The sequence below is a fragment of the Electrona antarctica genome, assembly GCF_951216825.1.
Source record: "Electrona antarctica genome assembly, chromosome: 8".
NCBI classification, from domain to species: domain Eukaryota; kingdom Metazoa; phylum Chordata; class Actinopteri; order Myctophiformes; family Myctophidae; genus Electrona; species Electrona antarctica.
Genome location: NC_136789.1, coordinates 56,285,836 through 56,303,674, shown reverse-complemented (window position 1 = coordinate 56,303,674; position 17,839 = coordinate 56,285,836). Strand labels below are relative to the sequence as shown.

Here is a 17,839-nt window from a genome sequence, read left to right as displayed (position 1 = left end):
TCTTCAGACTTCACCTCACCCCCCTAGCACTCACCTCTTCAGACTCCACCTCACCCCCCTAGCACTCACCTCTTCAGACTCCACCTCACCCCCCTAGCACTCACCTCTTCAGACTCCACCTCACCCCCCTAGCACTCACCTCTTCAGACTTCACCTCACCCCCTAGCACTCACCTCTTCAGACTCCACCTCACCCCCTACCGCTAATCCTTCCTTGTATAACGTCTTGTTGTCCATTGTTTGACATGGGCTGACACTATAAGGTCTCAGAGGCACTTGTATTGCCCGCCATGTTCTACTTGACCAAAGGTCATGGCCAAAAGTAAATCACCCATTAGAAAGACAGGTTAAAATGTACACTTTGTAGCACAAACTATTGTTGAATCCAATCGATAACTGCAGAGTGGCGACAGCGCACTTTGAAAGACAGAATGAGTGCAACCGATAGTTGTAAAAAGGTAGCATTGTTCTTCGTGGATAGCCAATAATATTTACTGAAGACGGAATGCACTTGCCCGTCGGGCAACTTTAAAGCAAACTCAACTTGCCCAAACTTTTTATTGACTTGCCGCGGGCAGTCGGGCAAACCGTTAGTGTCAACCAGTCGGATAGACCAGGGGTTCTCTTTTTTTTTTTTCACGATTTTTAAAAAATAGCAGACCTACAAGCTCATAGCGCGCCACTCGGTGGCGCGCTATGAGCTTGTAGATCTGCTATTTTTCAATAGCTAAATTATAACAATGCTTAAAACACCAAAAGGGGTTACCGCCCAAAATGGTTTAAGGTTATTGTAGCAGTCAATTTATATTGGGGGCGGGGCGGGGGTCCCGAGACATTGCCAAAGCATTTCCGGGGGTCCCCGGCCAAAAACGTTGAGAACCCCTGGGATAGACGACATCTACAGTTCCCACCATACAGATGTACGTACTCTATGTTGGTTAGATATCCGTCCTTTGTAAATAGTGCCCTTCACGTATCGATTAGCGATCAATTCAATCGATGGGCGACTTTCGATTAAAGATCATACGACGACTCGGGGCATCTTCCCCCGTGTGTATAATTCTCAGACAGAACCAGTGAACAGTGAAGGTGCAACAGGTCTGCAGCTGTCTGCCCTGCCCCATGTGTGTACCCCAGGAGGGAGAGGGGGGGGGGGGGGTCGAACCAGGCGGCAATCTGGAAGCAATCACTGCCTTTCCTTTTCATCAGTCTGGTGTTTGTTAACAGAAAGTGTTCGGGGCAGCGGGGTCCACAGGTCACAGCCCTATCCAAACACACCCAACGATCATAATAATAATCATCATTTGGTACAGTTTTTACTTTCTTTTTTCCCCTCCCCACCCCTAAAAGAAACCTTAGCTCTGATATTCAGCAGAAACGCCAACAAGGGCCCCCGAAACTTCATTTTGGTCACACTTTCACCCCCTCGGCGTGATTTATGAGCACCGCCTTTAACCGATAGCATGGGCTTATAGCAACGGGACAATCAGAATATACATATAATGCCTGTGTTGTGTAAGTGCAAGTGGCAGTCGGGCTTTCTTATGTCCATTAAGTTAACCCATTAGGACCCGAGGACGACTCTACAAATGTCTTCTAAATCCTACACGGTTTTCTGAAAAACCCTATGTTTTTATGTCAGTGGTGCTCAAACTTGTTCATGTCAAGGAGCCCCAGAATTGTCTGTATTTGGCCGCCGACCCCCCAATCTCAAAATATGTTGTTCCAGGGACTCCTCCCCCCAGAAGCAAAGATTTGAGTTAAAAACGTTCGCTCTGAAAGAGTATATATATATATATTCAAAGATTTGCGGCACATTTTCACGATATTTCAAAAATAGCAGACCTACAAGCTTGTAGATCTGCTATTTTTCAATAGCTAAAGTATAACATTACGCTTAAAACACCAAAAGGGGTTCCCGCCCAAAATGGGTTAAGTTAAGGGGACTCCCTTCCACTTTGGACGAAGTGAGATTAAAAACACATTGCGGGGACAAAGTGCAGACCGGCGATAACGTCTGACTCAGTGTTTTTTTTTTTTTTACAGCCTGCTTACCAGCACGCTGCAGCTCTGCTGACACCTAGTGGCCGCGTTATAAACGGCAAGACATAATAAAACATTCCTCATAGACACAGAAGAGTAACTTACCGAAATAATAAACGCAAATATAAGGTTTTCCATACCATTAAAGGAAAGCACCATTAAGGTCCGAGTGCGTTTTTCGGATTTCTAGCGGCGTTTCTCCATCGGTTTTCCAAAAAAACACGTCCACCGTGTAAAGGCCTATTCATACTATGTTTTATAGGTGACCACCTGAAAACTACAACGTGACGTCACGCCGCGGTGGTAATAAGCGGACTCACCGCTCACCATAAAGGGCCTTGCAAACGTGAAGCGAGGAACGCAGGCCATGTTGCCTGGATCAACACAGGTCTCCTCCAGGTCTGTTGAAGAGTAGCCTGGAACTCACCTATGCTTTTTATGGCATAGGCTGCTCCCGGCAGGATCCGCCGGGAGAAACTATGCGCAGCTGCGCGACATGAGACTAATTACTTAGAGCGACAGAGAGAGAGAGGAGTGTGTGTGTGTGTACATGTGTGCGTGTGTGTCAATTTAACAAAGGTGCAGACGATCAGAAATCAGCAGAGAGTGAGCGATGTTTGCGCTACTCTATGCCGAATTGAAGTGGACTCGGACCCATACTTTTTTTTCTCCCTGGAAATAAAAACATGTGGGTTTCCGAGGCTAGTTGAAGAGGGGCGCAAAAACGCAAGCGTAAAAAATAAGAAGCTAAACAGAATCCAGGTCTGGTGAGTTGCGGGCATGCGCACGTAACGAGCATGCGCGCAACAAATTCACAGGGCGGCGCTCGCGTAAATATACGCTTGCGTTGTCGCACCGCAACGCAGGTCTCAATGAAAATGAACTATAGGCGCGTTTTATCGCTGGCCGCTTGCAAGGCCCTTTACACATCTTTCCGTTTTTACTATAGGTCACCTTATCACCTACAACTGGAATATGCATAGGCCTATAAAAGGACCACTTTTCAACCTACCTTCATATAATTGGTCCTCACTAATGACCATGATAAAATAGCACCATTGTTTTCTACTCAGTCTGTGTCTCATAGGAGGGCTGTGTGGGCAGTTCAGAAACCCGTCAAGCATCATCGATGCGGAATCCAAGCTAATAGAAACTGCAGGCTTTCTAGTCCTGAAAGGTTGAAATGTGAAAATGGAAGCCAAAATGGAAGCTCACGATAATACAAAGCTAAATCAATTTTGTTTTAAATCTTGTTAAAAAAAAATCTGCCCAACAATGATGATTTGGTGAACGGGTTTCTGAACTGCTCACAGCCTTTAATGAGACACAGGCCGAGTAGGAAAACAATGGTGCTATTTTATCATGAACATTAGTGCGGACATAATTATATGAAGAGGTTGAAAAGTGGTCCTTTAAGTCCCACTATAGTGCAGACCAAATAACTGCACCTTGCTAAAATGGTTCTGTAGTTTATAACTTAGGCTAAATGAACTCAGCCGCAATGTATTGCCAGCTGTATGTAAGCCTGTGTGAGTCTGTGGGTTTATTTAGTGACACAAGCATGTCACTAATTCATTTCTACATTGGATACACTGTGAACACAGGGTATCTTTTTTGTGTGAGTTGCTGCCTGACAGTGATGATGATACTCATACTACTGACTCCTCCATAAACTCAGTCACACAGTGCCCTCTACTGGTAACAGCTGTGCACACAACCAACATATAAACATCATAATAACACCCCATTCCCTAGAAAAGAGCAATAGGCTCCATGTATGCACAGTTGCACACAGAATATCTCTTTCTACTTCCGGGCCCCTTCGCTGCTTCCTTTACAGGTGTTACCGATACTAGTAATTAAGGCTCCGTTCCATTTAGTGTACAGTGGTTCTCAAACTTTTGATTTCAAGGACCCCCATAATAACTCTGAGAGTGTACGAATGGAACCAAATGGACCCGTAACCCGTACGGGGCCCTTTGGAACCTGCTCAAGGACACTCTGAGACCCACTGGTGTAGCAGAGTGTTTCCAGTGAGCCAACATTGCACAACAGCAGCACCCTGACCCTGTTTTACCAGAATGGACCAGAGCCTCCATTAGTATCATTAACACTGACTCGGTTTGACCAGAATGGACCAGAGCCTCCATTAGTATCATTAACACTGACCCTGTTTGACCAGAATGGACCAGAGCCTCCATTAGTATCATTAACACTGACCCTGTTTTACCAGAATGGAACAGAGCCTTCATTAGTATCATTAACACTGACCCGGTTTGAATGGACCAGAGCCTCCATTAGTATCATTAACACTGACCCTGTTTGACCAGAATGGACCAGAGCCTTCATTAGTATCATTAACACTGACTCGGTTTGACCAGAATGGACCAGAGCCTCCATTAGTATCATTAACACTGACCCTGTTTGACCAGAATGGACCAGAGCCTCCATTAGTATCATTAACACTGACCCTGTTTGACCAGAATGGACCAGAGCCTCCATTAGTATCATTAACACTGACCCTGTTTGACCAGAATGGAACAGAGCCTCCATTAGTATCATTAACACTGACTCGGTTTGACCAGAATGGACCAGAGCCTCCATTAGTATCATTAACACTGACCCTGTTTGACCAGAATGGACCAGAGCCTCCATTAGTATCATTAACACTGACCCTGTTTGACCAGAATGGACCAGAGCCTTCATTAGAAACATTAACACTGACCCTGTTTGACCAGAATGGACCAGAGCCTTCATTAGTATCATTAACACTTACTCTGTTTGACCAGAATGGAACAGAGCCTCCATTAGTATCATTAACACTGACCCTGTTTGACCAGAATGGAACAGAGCCTTCATTAGTATCATTAACACTGACTCTGTTTGATTACGAAAGGAAGAGACATGAAGTCACATGTCTCGCCCACTCATAACATTGTGTCTATGGGGCATGTCATTTTCTTTTTTGTTATAAACATCAGACGATAACGTTTGCAATACACCAACCCGTTTGTAAATCCGCCAAGATTTCAGCGAGTTAAGAGTATTTCTGTTTGAGCTGATCACCAGCTACCATCGAACGTACCAGCAAAGTTGACTGTAGCAAGATGGCCGCCGGTGAACGACACCGGAGACTCCGCCTTGAGCCATCTAGCCTTTTATTGCGAACAAAGTGAGCACTAACTATAGAAGCTGGCCAAAACTGTCTGTCTGTCTGTCTGTGTGTGTGTCACGCTGTAACACCACCCGCCCGCCACCAGAGGGCAACTGAAATTGGAACAATACAGGTCTCTACGTGTGTGTCAGACTGCCACAACAGCTTCGTTCGCTTCCCGCGTTTACGCGTCTTACTTGTATTATGTCTATGGACACAGTGACGGAGCGCTCGTAGAGGCTCATGGCTCCTACCTGGGAAGCTGGCAGAACATTCACTAAATACACCAGGACAACGCTCCACACGTCCCAAACTCTTCTCCCTTCTGGCTCCAAAAATATGGAATGCACTTCCCATTGCAATAAGAACTGCAGACTCACTCCCAATCTTCCGCCGTAGTCTGAAAACCCACCTCTCCATCATGGCACGTAGCACTTGCCCTAGCCCCTCAGATAGCACTTCATGTAGACTTAGATAGCATTTTATACAGACTTATAGCATGTTATGTAGACAGCACTAGAATTGCATTTTACGTAGTCATAGCATTTTATAGTACATATGTATAGTATAATATAGTATGTATAGTTTATATATAGTTTCATTACATAGATATTCCACTGTTACGTTCTTAGCTTACGCATGTTTCATGATAACTACTTTGATGTGATGTATTCCTTGCTTTTTGTTATTGCTTAAATGTAAATCGCTCTGGATTAAGAGCGTCTGCTAAATGCCTAAATTGTAAATTGTAATGTAGACATAGCACCCTATAGTGACTATATAGTGTATACTCATAGTTTCATTGCACAGATAACTCTACTGTTCTACTGACGGATGTTAGGTTTTGGATTAGGAGCATCTGCTAAATGCCTAAATTGTAAATTGTTATGTAGACATAGCACCCTATAGTAACTATATAGTGTATACTCATAGTTTCATTGCACAGATAATTCTACTGTTAGACGGATGTTAGGTTTTGGATTAGGAGCATCTGCTAAATGCCTGAATTGTAAATTGTACCTGGCAGGTGGAGAACAGGTATACGGGAGTGGGAGGTGGCGTCTGGCCCAGCTCACAGCTCAGACCCAGAGAGGTCAGGATCTCGGTCAGGACCTCGTAGCGCCGCGCGTTGCTGGACTTGAGCTCGTCGAAGCCCCCCGACGTCACGTCCTGGGACTCCGGCGACATTTCCAGATGCACCTGCAGCGAAGAAGGCGGGAAACTAATTCCTTTTAGAAAGCAGCTGCTTTGTGGCTAGCTGTAAAAAGCGCAATGACACTTTGGTAGAGGTTGGGGTCGTTCAGTTAACTTGTTATTGTGTAACTCTAAAGTTTAGAGTCTAAACAGTGGTGATATATATTTTCTTCGCCAGTTCATTAGAGATACCAGTTTTTCCTTCAAGATACCGATTCGGATAACCACAACCCAAACAGAATGCATTGTGACTGAATATGGGAGAAAACAAAAACCTTTCCTTTTATTTTATTCAAATAAAATGTGAGGTTTTGGAATATGAACACGAACTGGAAATATTCCATCACAGCAGCCATCTGCGTCTGTCCAGACTCATATAGCACAGGGGTTCTCAACCCGTGGGTCGCGACCCCTCGGGGGGTCGCCAAATTATTTTAGGGGGTCCCCAAATTATTAAAAAAAAAAAAAAAAATGATTTCTTTTTTAATTTTATTTTCACGATTTTTCATAAATAGCAGACCTACAAGCTCGTAGCGTGCCACTCGGTGGCGCGCTATGAGCTTGTAGATCTGCTATTTTTAAATAGCTAAATTATAACAATGCTTAAAACACCAAAAGGGGTTCCCGCCCAAAATGGTTTAAGGTTATTGTAGCAGTCAATTTATATTGGGGGTCGGGAGGGGGCGGGGCGGGGGTCCCGAGACATTGCCAAAGCATTTCCGGGGGTCCCCGGCCAAAAACGTTGAGAACCCCTGATATAGCATATGAATGAATGAAGACTTTGATGCGTTTTGTGCGTTGTCATGGTGAAAGTTTTATATTGTGAAGTATTTAATGTTGTGTCACTCGCTACTCAGTCTGGAAAGCCTACTATCTCCAAGGAAGGCGGGACATGTAAACTGGTGAATTCGACCCGTGGCTTCCGATTGGTCTGTGGTCTGCGGGCAATAAAACACCAGTTTGACATCGTATCAATACGCACTGCGCAGCTACTGCACTGCACTGCTGTTGCACCTGCAATGTACTGTACGTATCGTATCGTTCACTAAACTCACCCCACACACACCCGTCAGGTTTTTTTTGCACTACTGAATCTGACATAGTGGCCTACTGAATCAAATTAGTGTTTACTTTTTACCGTAGGTTTTACGCTCGAGGCTCGAGTGAGAAAAGCATGGACAGCGTGGCGCTGGCTGATGGTGTATCAGCAACAACGTGGCTACTTAACCGGTGACGTTGATGAAATTAGAGTCTGCTGCCTGCTGGCCAGACCGAGTAGAAAAGTGACAAAACAAAGATACGGAACGCAGCGATTCAGGCTGGAACCCAGGCTAGGGGGCCATGGCCAAATAAATATGGTATCAGGTACGGTCGCCCCCTAAACCATCTCGCCCCTCGATTTTTTTTCCGCTGACCTCACGCCGGCCGCTCGGTGCAGTGGTTCTTGTATTCTTTATTTTGTTTTACTGAGAATAAGGTTAGAAATAAGTTTAGGGGCCTGGGCCGTGGCTCAGCGGTCCAGGCACCTTGGCTGGTAATCCAGTCTGGCAGTGTGCCGTGGGTTCGACTCCCGATCCTGACGGCCTTTACTGCATGTCTTCCCCCCCATCTCTCTCCCCATTTCCTGTCAGCCTACTGTCTGTTCCTCCATAAAAAAAGAAATAAAATAAAAGGCGAAAGCCAAAAAAAAAAGAAAATAAATAAGTTTAGGGTTACGCATAGTTTTATTGGGGTTAAGTTTAGGTATAGGGTTAGGTTTAGGCATAGTCTTGCTGAGGTTAAGGTTAGGAATAAGGTACGGTTTAACCTTTTAAGCATAATTTACTTAGGTTACTTTAGGAATACCAGGCCGCGCAGTTCCGCCGGCTGTACGCCCGGGGGCGAGTTGGTAAAGGGGCGACTCGTTTTGTATTCATAAATATATCACTATGGGGATACTTGACACGAAAACGTTTGAGAACTACTGATTTAGAAGGGATTTCTGGCCTTCATTTTATGTGGAAAATGATTCATTCCACAACGGACGGTGGACAGGACATCCATCCGTCCGTCCATCCGTACGTACCTGACACAGGACGGCCTCTCCTCCGTCCTCTCCGTGGGTCAGCCTGACGATGACCATGTCCCTCTGGCTGTGGGCGTGGTGGGGGGCGTCCTCCTGGCCCCCCGTCATCTCCCCCCACAGCTCCACCTCGCCCCCTCCCCGGGGGTCCCGGACAAACACCTGGCCGCTGGCCCGCACGCTGAGCTGCACAGAGTGAATCACAATGACAGTCCCGTTTTTACTCGACCGCCTAAAACCCATTAGGACCTGGAACGCATTTGTGTCACTTTAGCGGTTTAACCACTTTAACCAATTATATCAACCCAGCCCTAGAATAGAGATAAAATGGTAAATGGTGCACTTTACATAGATTGTGCATTACATGCATTACATTCACCCATTCACACACACACACACACACACATTCATACACCGATGGCGGCAGAAACCATGCAAGGCACCAACCTGCACATCAAGAGCAATTAGAGGTTCAGAGTCTTGCTCAAGGACACTTTGTCACAAACTCTGGGGGAGCCTGGGCTTGAACTGGCAACCTTGCGGTTGCCATCCGGTGAGTGTCAAAAAAAAGACATTAGATGTTTTCCCGGGACCCAAACTTAGTGAAAATAGCAGATCTACAAGCTTGTAGATCGGCTATTTTCTATACTTCTTAAATATTTGTTTTCTAATTTATGGCAATTCTTAGATTGTTCTTTTATTTCTTCATGAAAATTACTGGAAAAAAATCTTTGAATTTTATTTTTAATTCATGCAATTGTTTGCTTTTTTGGGGGGGGAAGGTTTTCTGAAAACGTTTTTGAAATGATAATAAAAACACATTTTATATTATAACATAATATTTTATTTCAAAAGTAAAAATCCTCTCTCTCATGCTTATGCTAGTGTGCCAGTGATTATAACCCCCGGGTCTACTCCTGGTCTAGACCGACCTGCAGTTGGGTGGAGTCCTCCCTGGTGAAGCTGAGCCTGCCGATGCGCTGCCTCCGGCTCTCCCTGGCCTCCAGGCACAGCCCCGACGGGCACAGTGTGGACGACAGCCCCAGGACCCTGCCGCCCGCCACGCCCAGGTAGTGCAGGAAACGGGTCTGCAGCTGGAGGGGGGGGGGGGGGGGGGGGCAGAATAAGGTGACTGACTAATAGATGACCTTTGACACAAACAAAATCAATAGAAGAACAGGGTGACAAAATACAATCTCCCGAGTATTGTATACGTTATTATATTGAATTATCATAGTCTACCATAAAGATTGGACAACATTACACGTTATTATATTGTATTAACATACCATAAAGCTGCTTTAACGAAAACTAACAAAATAACTAAAACTATAATTTTATAATTGAGTTAATTCTATAACTATAACATTTTAGTTAACTAACTGAAACTAACTGAAATGATAACAAACTGAAACTGAATTGTTTACAATGTACGATGAAAATGTTCTTAGTTTTGAGCCAATATTTTATACATCAATTCGTGCATAAAACATTTGATACTTTTCTGACCTTTTTGAATCTGCCCCCTGACAAATACCCATGCTATGATTAAAAAAGAAATAAACACGTCATGAACGTGATGGGTGAGGGGACTTGGCTGGCCTATGACGCAATTTCGGGAAGCCATGCATTGGAGAGGCCTAGCGCCCCCTCAAAAACCAAAACCAAAAATCATCAAACATCACTTTTAACAGATTAATCGCCCAGGACGAAGTTCTTTGTCCTTTCTATTAGTAACGCCCGACGCTCAGGACAAAGTATTGTCCTAAAGACGAAGTTTATTGATACGAGAACAGATCGCCTGGCTGTATAGCCCAGGCGCGCCTGCTGGGCTCTCCTCGGTGACGCGCAAGACTGAGACGTCATCAAAAAACTCCCTCCTCTGTTTAGCTGATGAAAACGAAAATCTTAAAACGTTCATAAATCGCGATCTAACTCATCCCGTCTTTTTCTGAAAAAAGATCCTGTGTTAGACGGCGCTCCGCGGTCCAGTCGCTAGTCTCGATAGATTTATTCTTGTCTCCCGTTGTTGTCGATCGATTCTAAAGTGCTGTGGCTATTGTTAGCTGCTACACAACATCATGAACTTCTGGCCGGTCCGTCCGGAAAAGGCGTCCGTGTTTATAAATCGACTGGGCGCATGAATGTAATGGATTAAATAGTTCCGGGCAATTAAAGTGTTAAAAAACGGTGAAATAAAACCCTGATCAAAAAAAGACTCCCAAAGACAGTATACCGACCTGTGGCGTGAGCGTCTCCAGCTCGGCCAGCACCAGCAGCTTGGTGCAGTGGACCCAGGGCTGTGTGAGGACGTGTCGGGGCTGCAGGTGGTAGATGACGTAGCGCTCCGTGTCCACGCACTCTGCCAGCAGGCCGCGGATCTGCTGGAAGCGCTCCTCGCTGCCGCCCGTGTACACCAACACGTTGGGCGGTTTGCCCGTCCCGTCCCGACAGCGGCCCGACCCCGTATCGTCGTCCTGAAATGAGAGGTCGCCAACGGTTAACCCCTTCAGGCCTGACGTCGAAATGTAAAAAAAAAAAAAAAGTTTTCTAAATCATGACAATTTTCGAAAAGATTTGAGGCACATTTTATCGATTTTTCAAAAATAGCAGACCTACAAGTTCATAGCGCGCCACTCGGTGGCGCGCTATGAACTTGTAGACCTGCTATTTTTCAATAGCTAAATTATAACATAATGTATGTAACCACGAAAAGGGTTAAGGGTTAAGGTTCCCTGCACACTGGCTGCGTTTTTTCGGATTTTTTTAGCTGCGTTTTTCCCGTCGGTTTTCCGCAAAACCGCGTCCAGTGTGCAACCACCTTTAAATATGCATATCATAAATGCATATCATCCCATATTTAAGCAGGATTTAATGTCTTAACTCTTGAGACTGCAACTGCAGTTTTTAGCACACCTAGTAATAACCCTATGTGCCTTTTAATAATCGATTGAGTAGCATACATGGTCCGTGAAGATCGTAAAGAATAGGTCTTCAACGGTGAATCCCTTTCAACCTGGCATCCCTATTGTTATTTATATTAGAATTGGCGGCCTTAATTGAACTGTATGACGATACCACTTCTTGGCTGATGTCCATATTGCCTGTGTAGTCCTAGCCTAGTACCTACACGAACAAAACACGTAACATCCTAACTTGGGATCTGCTACTTTTACTGAATTTGAACTCCTGAAAAGGTTCACCGTTTTGGGACGTGGATGAGATTTTCCGCCCGACAACAGACAAAATAAACAACGGCACCTGGAACCAACCGTTTTACACTGAGGAAAACGGAAGGAAAACTAAATAGAAACTAAGCCACGATGACTAAAACTATGACTACATTTTGTGACAATTTCGCCAACAAATAGAAAGTAGACTAAAATGTTAGGGAGGGGACTAGTGGACTCGTTTTACGCTTGGTTGCATGCTGAAAATAGCCGATCTACAAGCTCACATGCGACGTGTTGTGAGCTTGTAGATCGGCAACTTTCAGTGTAAAATGTGTCATTACGACGCCATCAAGACCCGGCAAAATACATTTCAGTCTTATGACTTTCAGTCGACTAAAATCTACAACTAGACTAACACCAAAACATTTCGGGTGACTGAAATGTGACTTAAAAACTAAAGTGAAAATGATTCAAAAGACTACGGACTGAAACCAGATCACGATTTGCTGTCCATTGACAAACAAACACCATACCTGGAAGTCGTCCAGGCCCTCGTCCTCGTCCTCGCTGCCGCTGGGCGCAGTGCGGTCGGCGTCGTCGGGCAGATCGGGGATGTTCTCGACCGAGGCGTACTTCACAGACAGGATGGTGCTGTTCTCCAGCTCCAGGCATTCGTGGCAGTTGGACAGGTGCAGGTGCGTGTGGCTGTGGGCCGACATGTGGCCCGCAGGCTCCTGGCTGCCGCTGCACAGCGGCTCCGAGCCTCTACGCTCCTCCAACCTATAGGAAACACATTAGTATTAGTAGTAGTAGTCGTAGAATTATTAGTATTGGTTTAATTGTGGGTTTTTCTGGCATTGGAAGATAACATTAACCTGGAGTGCCGTGATTTTTGCACTTTTCCAGTTCCATGTGTCTATGGAGACTTTTTGGTATTTTTTGGTTTCTTCCAGAAAGCTCAAAGCCCCCCCCCCCCCCCCCAAAAAAAACCCATTGGAACATAGAAATTAAAATTAATAATTACCTTTCTGATTGGCTTTGAAAAATAAACGTTGCATAGGGCCCATGTGACAGATTAAATATGACTGACCTTGTCATATATATATACATAGTGTACCAATAATCTAAATAAATACGCTGGCCAGGTCAGGTCATATATTAATGTATTAACGCGCAGGGGCCACAGGCGCACTAAGTGAGGACCCCCACTTTACTCGAACCTCTTCCTGGTGTCAGGTGGTAGCAGCAGGCTGCCCTTCCTGCACTGGGTGTGCTGAAGGTCTGGCTCCTCGTCTCTCCTGTCACACGGCGACGCTACAGAAAGCACGATCTCCGTCTGCGTGTTGTCGAGAGCGAGGGACGACAGGTTGTCTGTGTTCTCCGTTCGTGGCTTCTCCAAAAGTTCTTTGAGGGACGACTCTTGGAGCAGAACGGCTATAGGGGAAATATATTTAAAAAAAAGTTAGAGTGCTATATATGGGTTTCGTCAATATAGCTTTTTTTGACAACATAGGCATCTGCAAATGACCCTTCCGCTAAACCCCACCCCAAAAGCAATAAGCCTATCTCACAGAATTTCCCCGCCCCCCTAAATACGCCCCCTTTCGGGGTTAGTGGTGATAGCGTGACGTCACTCCATAGACACTACATGTTAACCGAGGTAATGTAAGAAGTCTACAACTTTTGTTTTCTCAAGGTAAGGTTTGTTCTATCTGTTCGACCTGATTTACCATCTTGTTTGCTTCATAATAATATTGGTCTGTCACATTTTTACATTAGAAAATGTACTTAGATTCTCCAGAGAAAAAAACGTGTAAATGCTCATGTTAAAGACACCACTATTTACCGGAAGTGGGCGTGGAAAGCGGGCTGTGAGATAGGCCTATTGTCCAATGGCTGCCAATCCAAATAGGTTTCGTTGTGGTCAAGCTTTTGTCACCTTTTGCATGGCTGTGTTGTTGAACACATACGATATGTATACGATTATACAACATGACTCTTCTAGAGCTATATGGTTTTCGTCAATAATAGCTTTTTTTTTTACGACATAGGTATGTGGTCGACGTTTAATATCAAAAAGTTATTTGATTGTATTTGTTTGTTTGCTTACAAGTGTCAAATAGAAACTTAAGCAAGGGTTGGGTCCGCGACTCCACGGTCATTACTGAGAAATGAAATCCCGAAAATCATAGCGCGCCACCGAGTGTCACGCTATGAGCTTGTAGGTCTGCTATTTTTTTTAAATCGAAGAACCACTGACATAGAAACACAGCTTTTTCAGAAAACTGTCAGGATGTAGAAGACATTTTTAGAATCTGATCTCAGGTCAAAATGGGGTTATGCAACCACAATATTTTGCATATGGTGGTTATATGACAATTATATGTACATGTTATCTTTTTGTTATATTATCTGATTTACTGTATACCCTGAAATCTTGAATAAACAAAACTGTGGGGGAAAAAAAAAGTTCTAGTGGATCTCTTCTCCACTAGTCCCTCCCCAACATTTTAGTCGAAATTGTCAATATGTTTAGTCTTAGTTTTAGTCATCGTAGCTTTGTTTTTATTTTGTTTTAATTTAGTTAAAAGTCGACAAACATTTTTCGTTATAGTTTTTAGTCGACAAAATCAACACTATACCTAGAATGGAACTCGCAGACGAGAAGGGAACTCTTAACAGGAGGAAGGGAACTCACAGACTATCTTTGAAGGCACTAATCCATTGTCCAGCGCCAAGCGGTCTTCTATGAAGGCTACGCCCAGGCGGCTGAAGTCGTCCAGACTGGCCTGGCACACTGCCCTGAACGTCTGGCCAGGCTCACGGGCCAGAGGAACACAGCACTCTGACCACTTCACCACCTGAACATACAAATAAAACACATTACACACTGCCCTGAACGGCTGGCCGACTGAACAACCACCTGAACATAGAAATAAAACATATTACACACTGCCCTGAACGGCTGTCCGACTGAACAACCACCTGAACATAGCAATAAAACACATTACACACTGCCCTGAACGGCTGTCCGACTGAACAACCACCTGAACATAGCAATAAAACACATTACACACTGCCCTGAACGGCTGGCCGACTGAACAACCACCTGAACATAGAAATAAAACACATTACACACTGCCCTGAACGGCTGGCCGACTGAACAACCACCTGAACATAGCAATAAAACACATTACACACTGCCCTGAACGGCTGGCCGACTGAACAACCACCTGAACATAGCAATAAAACACATTACACACTGCCCTAAACGGCTGGCCGACTGAACAACCACCTGAACATAGAAATAAAACACATTACACACTGCCCTGAACGGCTGGCCGACTGAACAACCACCTGAACATACAAATAAAACACATTACACACTGCCCTGAACGGCTGGCCAAAAAAGTCAAAAGTCAAAGTCATACGATTTGTCACACACGTTGCCGCAGTGAAATTTGTTCTCCGCATTTGACCCATGTCTGGGAGCAGTGAGCCGCAGCCAAGGAGCGGTGAGCTGCAGCCGTGCCGCGCTCGGGAATCATTTGATTAGTAGATTTGACCCCCCAATCCAACCCTTTGATGCCGAGTGCCAAGCAGGGAGGCATTGGGTGCCATTTTTACAGTCTTTGGTATGACCCGGCCGGGGATCGAACCCCCGACCTCCCAGTTTCAGGGCGGACACTCTAACCACAAGGCCACTGTCTGGTCAGAGGAACGCAGCACTCTGACCACTTCATCACCTGAACATAGAAAAAACAAACAAAAAACATGAAATGACTCAAACTGGCTTCTGCGATTCCCCTAGTGAGTTTTAAAAGGATTGTCATGGGCACACAGTCCTGTATTAGTTTAGTAGCAAACATTTGTTACTTAGTTCTTATATTAGTTTTACTGGTCATTTTGACCGATATTCCCGTTCTTTCCTTAAGCTTCCTAGGTAGTGGGTAGTGGGTACTGTGCTTACAAATGTTATTTGTCTGTCCTACAGTATACGTTGTCCTGTATGTGTTGGTTCTGGCCTCTGGCAGAGCTGTGTAACATTGTTTGCCTCTTTGCTTGGCCAGTTCACACTTGTAAAAGAGACTTTAGTATCAATGTGTTTTTACTGGTTAAATAGAGGTTAAATAAAAATAAAAAACTTGAGTCATTTGCATTCCATTCTCTTGCATATTGTACCATTGTGGGGCTTTCTGTTAACCTGACTCCGCCAGATGGGGCAGCAGAGAGTACACTGGGTTCCCCCCTCCTGCTCCCATCTGGGAACTCTCAGGCAGACTTGATGCCCGGCCACAAAACGGCCTGGCCAATCAGCAGCAGCTAGAAGCTAGAAGCTGCTGCTAGAAGCTGCTGCTGATTGGCCAGGCCGTTTTGTGGCCGGGCATCAAGTCTGCCTGAGAGTTCCCAGATGGGAGCAGGAGGGGGGAACCCAGTGTACTCTCTGCTGCCCCATCTGGCGGAGTCAGGTTAGCTTTCTGTAGCTGTGTTTGCAATCTCTAATCACAGTGCGGTGGGTGAGAGGAGAGCTGCGGGCATAGGCCTGACTCACACCTTTCGATCTAGCATACAACATTTATGCATGCTAGATGTATACAAAGGGTTTGTTTACATCTTGCCCCAATGCATTTCCAATGGAAGTCACATGGTTTGACACAACATTTGTGTTGTACGGCTTTCGGCTGTGTTTCGACTGCCCCCCTCCCCCTCATACAACAAAAATGTTGTGTCAAACCATGTGACTCCCATTGGAAATGCATTGCAAGCTTGCATCAGTAAACAAGTCTCACGCATCAGCTATACATCAATCTGTTGTGCACGTGTGAGTCAGGCCTTAGTGTGACATTGGCCGAGGGGCTTAGTTTCAAAACAAAACTTTGTCAGTTGAAAATATGTACTAAAAAACATATCGCACAAGTTAGGGCTGGGTGATAATACTTCAAATCAATAGCACAATTGTTTCAAACTTCTGCCTCCATCACAATGCGCCGCTTGTGTGACGGGGTTGTGAGCTTGTAGATCGGCTATTGTACAAGAAAGTATAATACAGGGCTGATCGCACTAATAGATTTAGTCGATGATAAAAATATATTACAAAAATAATGTAGATTCATTAATATATAAAGGACGGGAACCCCTTGCTGCCCTTTTGTTGTTTTTTTACCCCTTCTGGACAGGAACCCCTATTGGGGTTCTTGTTGCGAACGAAGTGAGCACTAACTATAGAAGCTGGCCAAAACGGTCTGTCTGTCTGTCTGTGTCACGCTGTAACACCACCCACCCGCCACCAGAGGGCAACTGAAATTGGAACGATACAGAGGTGTGTGTGTGTGTGTGTGTGTGTGTGTGTGTGTGTGTGTGTGTGTGTGTGTGTGTGTGTGTGTGTGTGTGTGTGTGTGTGTGTGTGTGTGTGTGTGTGTGTGTGTGTGTGTGTGTGTGTGTGTGTGTGTGCGCGAGACTGCCACAACAGCTTCGTTCGCTTCCCGCGTTTTACGCGTCTTACTTGTTGCTATCTACAGTATGCGTATACAGCATCATAACATTAGGTTAAGATTAGGTTATAAATACACCACCTGAACACATTACATTAGATTAGGTTATAAATACACCACCTGAACACATTACAAAATGTGCTGATTTGATGATAAAGGACTGCTCTCTCTTGATTGGATTAAATTGGTGACCACACTGTAAAATGTTCTTTATGTTTATTACAGAGACGGACAGACAGTACAGGGGCAAGTAAGTAAGCAAGCCAGCCTTGCCGATCCATGAGGCCCATATGGCAGGAGCCTATCTCCTGTTTCTGTAGCGCAAGGCAGCTTGATGTACAAGTACACCCCCTGGACATGACGCTAGCATGTCGCAGGGACTTAAGCCCTAACCACACCAAAGGGTCAACATGCTACTCCTTGGGTCCAAACGGTTGCAAGGAGTAAACGCTAAAACAGTCTTGGCCCTTTGGTGTGGTTTGGGCCATTGAAGTACATGCGTTGAATCACTAGGCCCTAGTGATGCCTATAGTGACTAGGGTCAACGTGGGTCAACGTGCAACAAGACATATCACACCGCAGGGACAACGCTAAAACCGTCTTGACCCTTTGGTGTGGTTTGGGCCATTGAAGTACATGCGTTGAATCACTAGGCCCTAGTGATGCCTATAGTGACTAGGGTCAACGTGGGTCAACGTGCAACAAGACATATCACACCGCAG

At 45.0% G+C, this 17,839-nt stretch overlaps 1 protein-coding gene across 5 annotated transcripts in view; it reads right to left on the bottom strand.

Moving 5' to 3' along the window:
* The window catches only part of hlcs (holocarboxylase synthetase (biotin-(proprionyl-CoA-carboxylase (ATP-hydrolysing)) ligase)), a 94,306-nt gene that overhangs the window by 68,640 nt on the left and 7,827 nt on the right, over nt 1–17,839 (bottom strand). For all 5 annotated transcript variants that reach the window (XM_079507645.1, XM_079507646.1, XM_079507647.1 and 2 more), the window contains 7 exons: nt 14,324–14,486; nt 12,846–13,059; nt 12,159–12,405; nt 10,693–10,929; nt 9,385–9,546; nt 8,456–8,638; nt 6,217–6,396 (listed from right to left, as the gene is read on the bottom strand). In XM_079507645.1, coding sequence (XP_079363771.1) covers nt 6,217–6,396; nt 8,456–8,638; nt 9,385–9,546; nt 10,693–10,929; nt 12,159–12,405; nt 12,846–13,059; nt 14,324–14,486 — 1,386 coding nt within the window. The remainder of the gene's footprint in view (nt 1–6,216; nt 6,397–8,455; nt 8,639–9,384; nt 9,547–10,692; nt 10,930–12,158; nt 12,406–12,845; nt 13,060–14,323; nt 14,487–17,839) is intronic.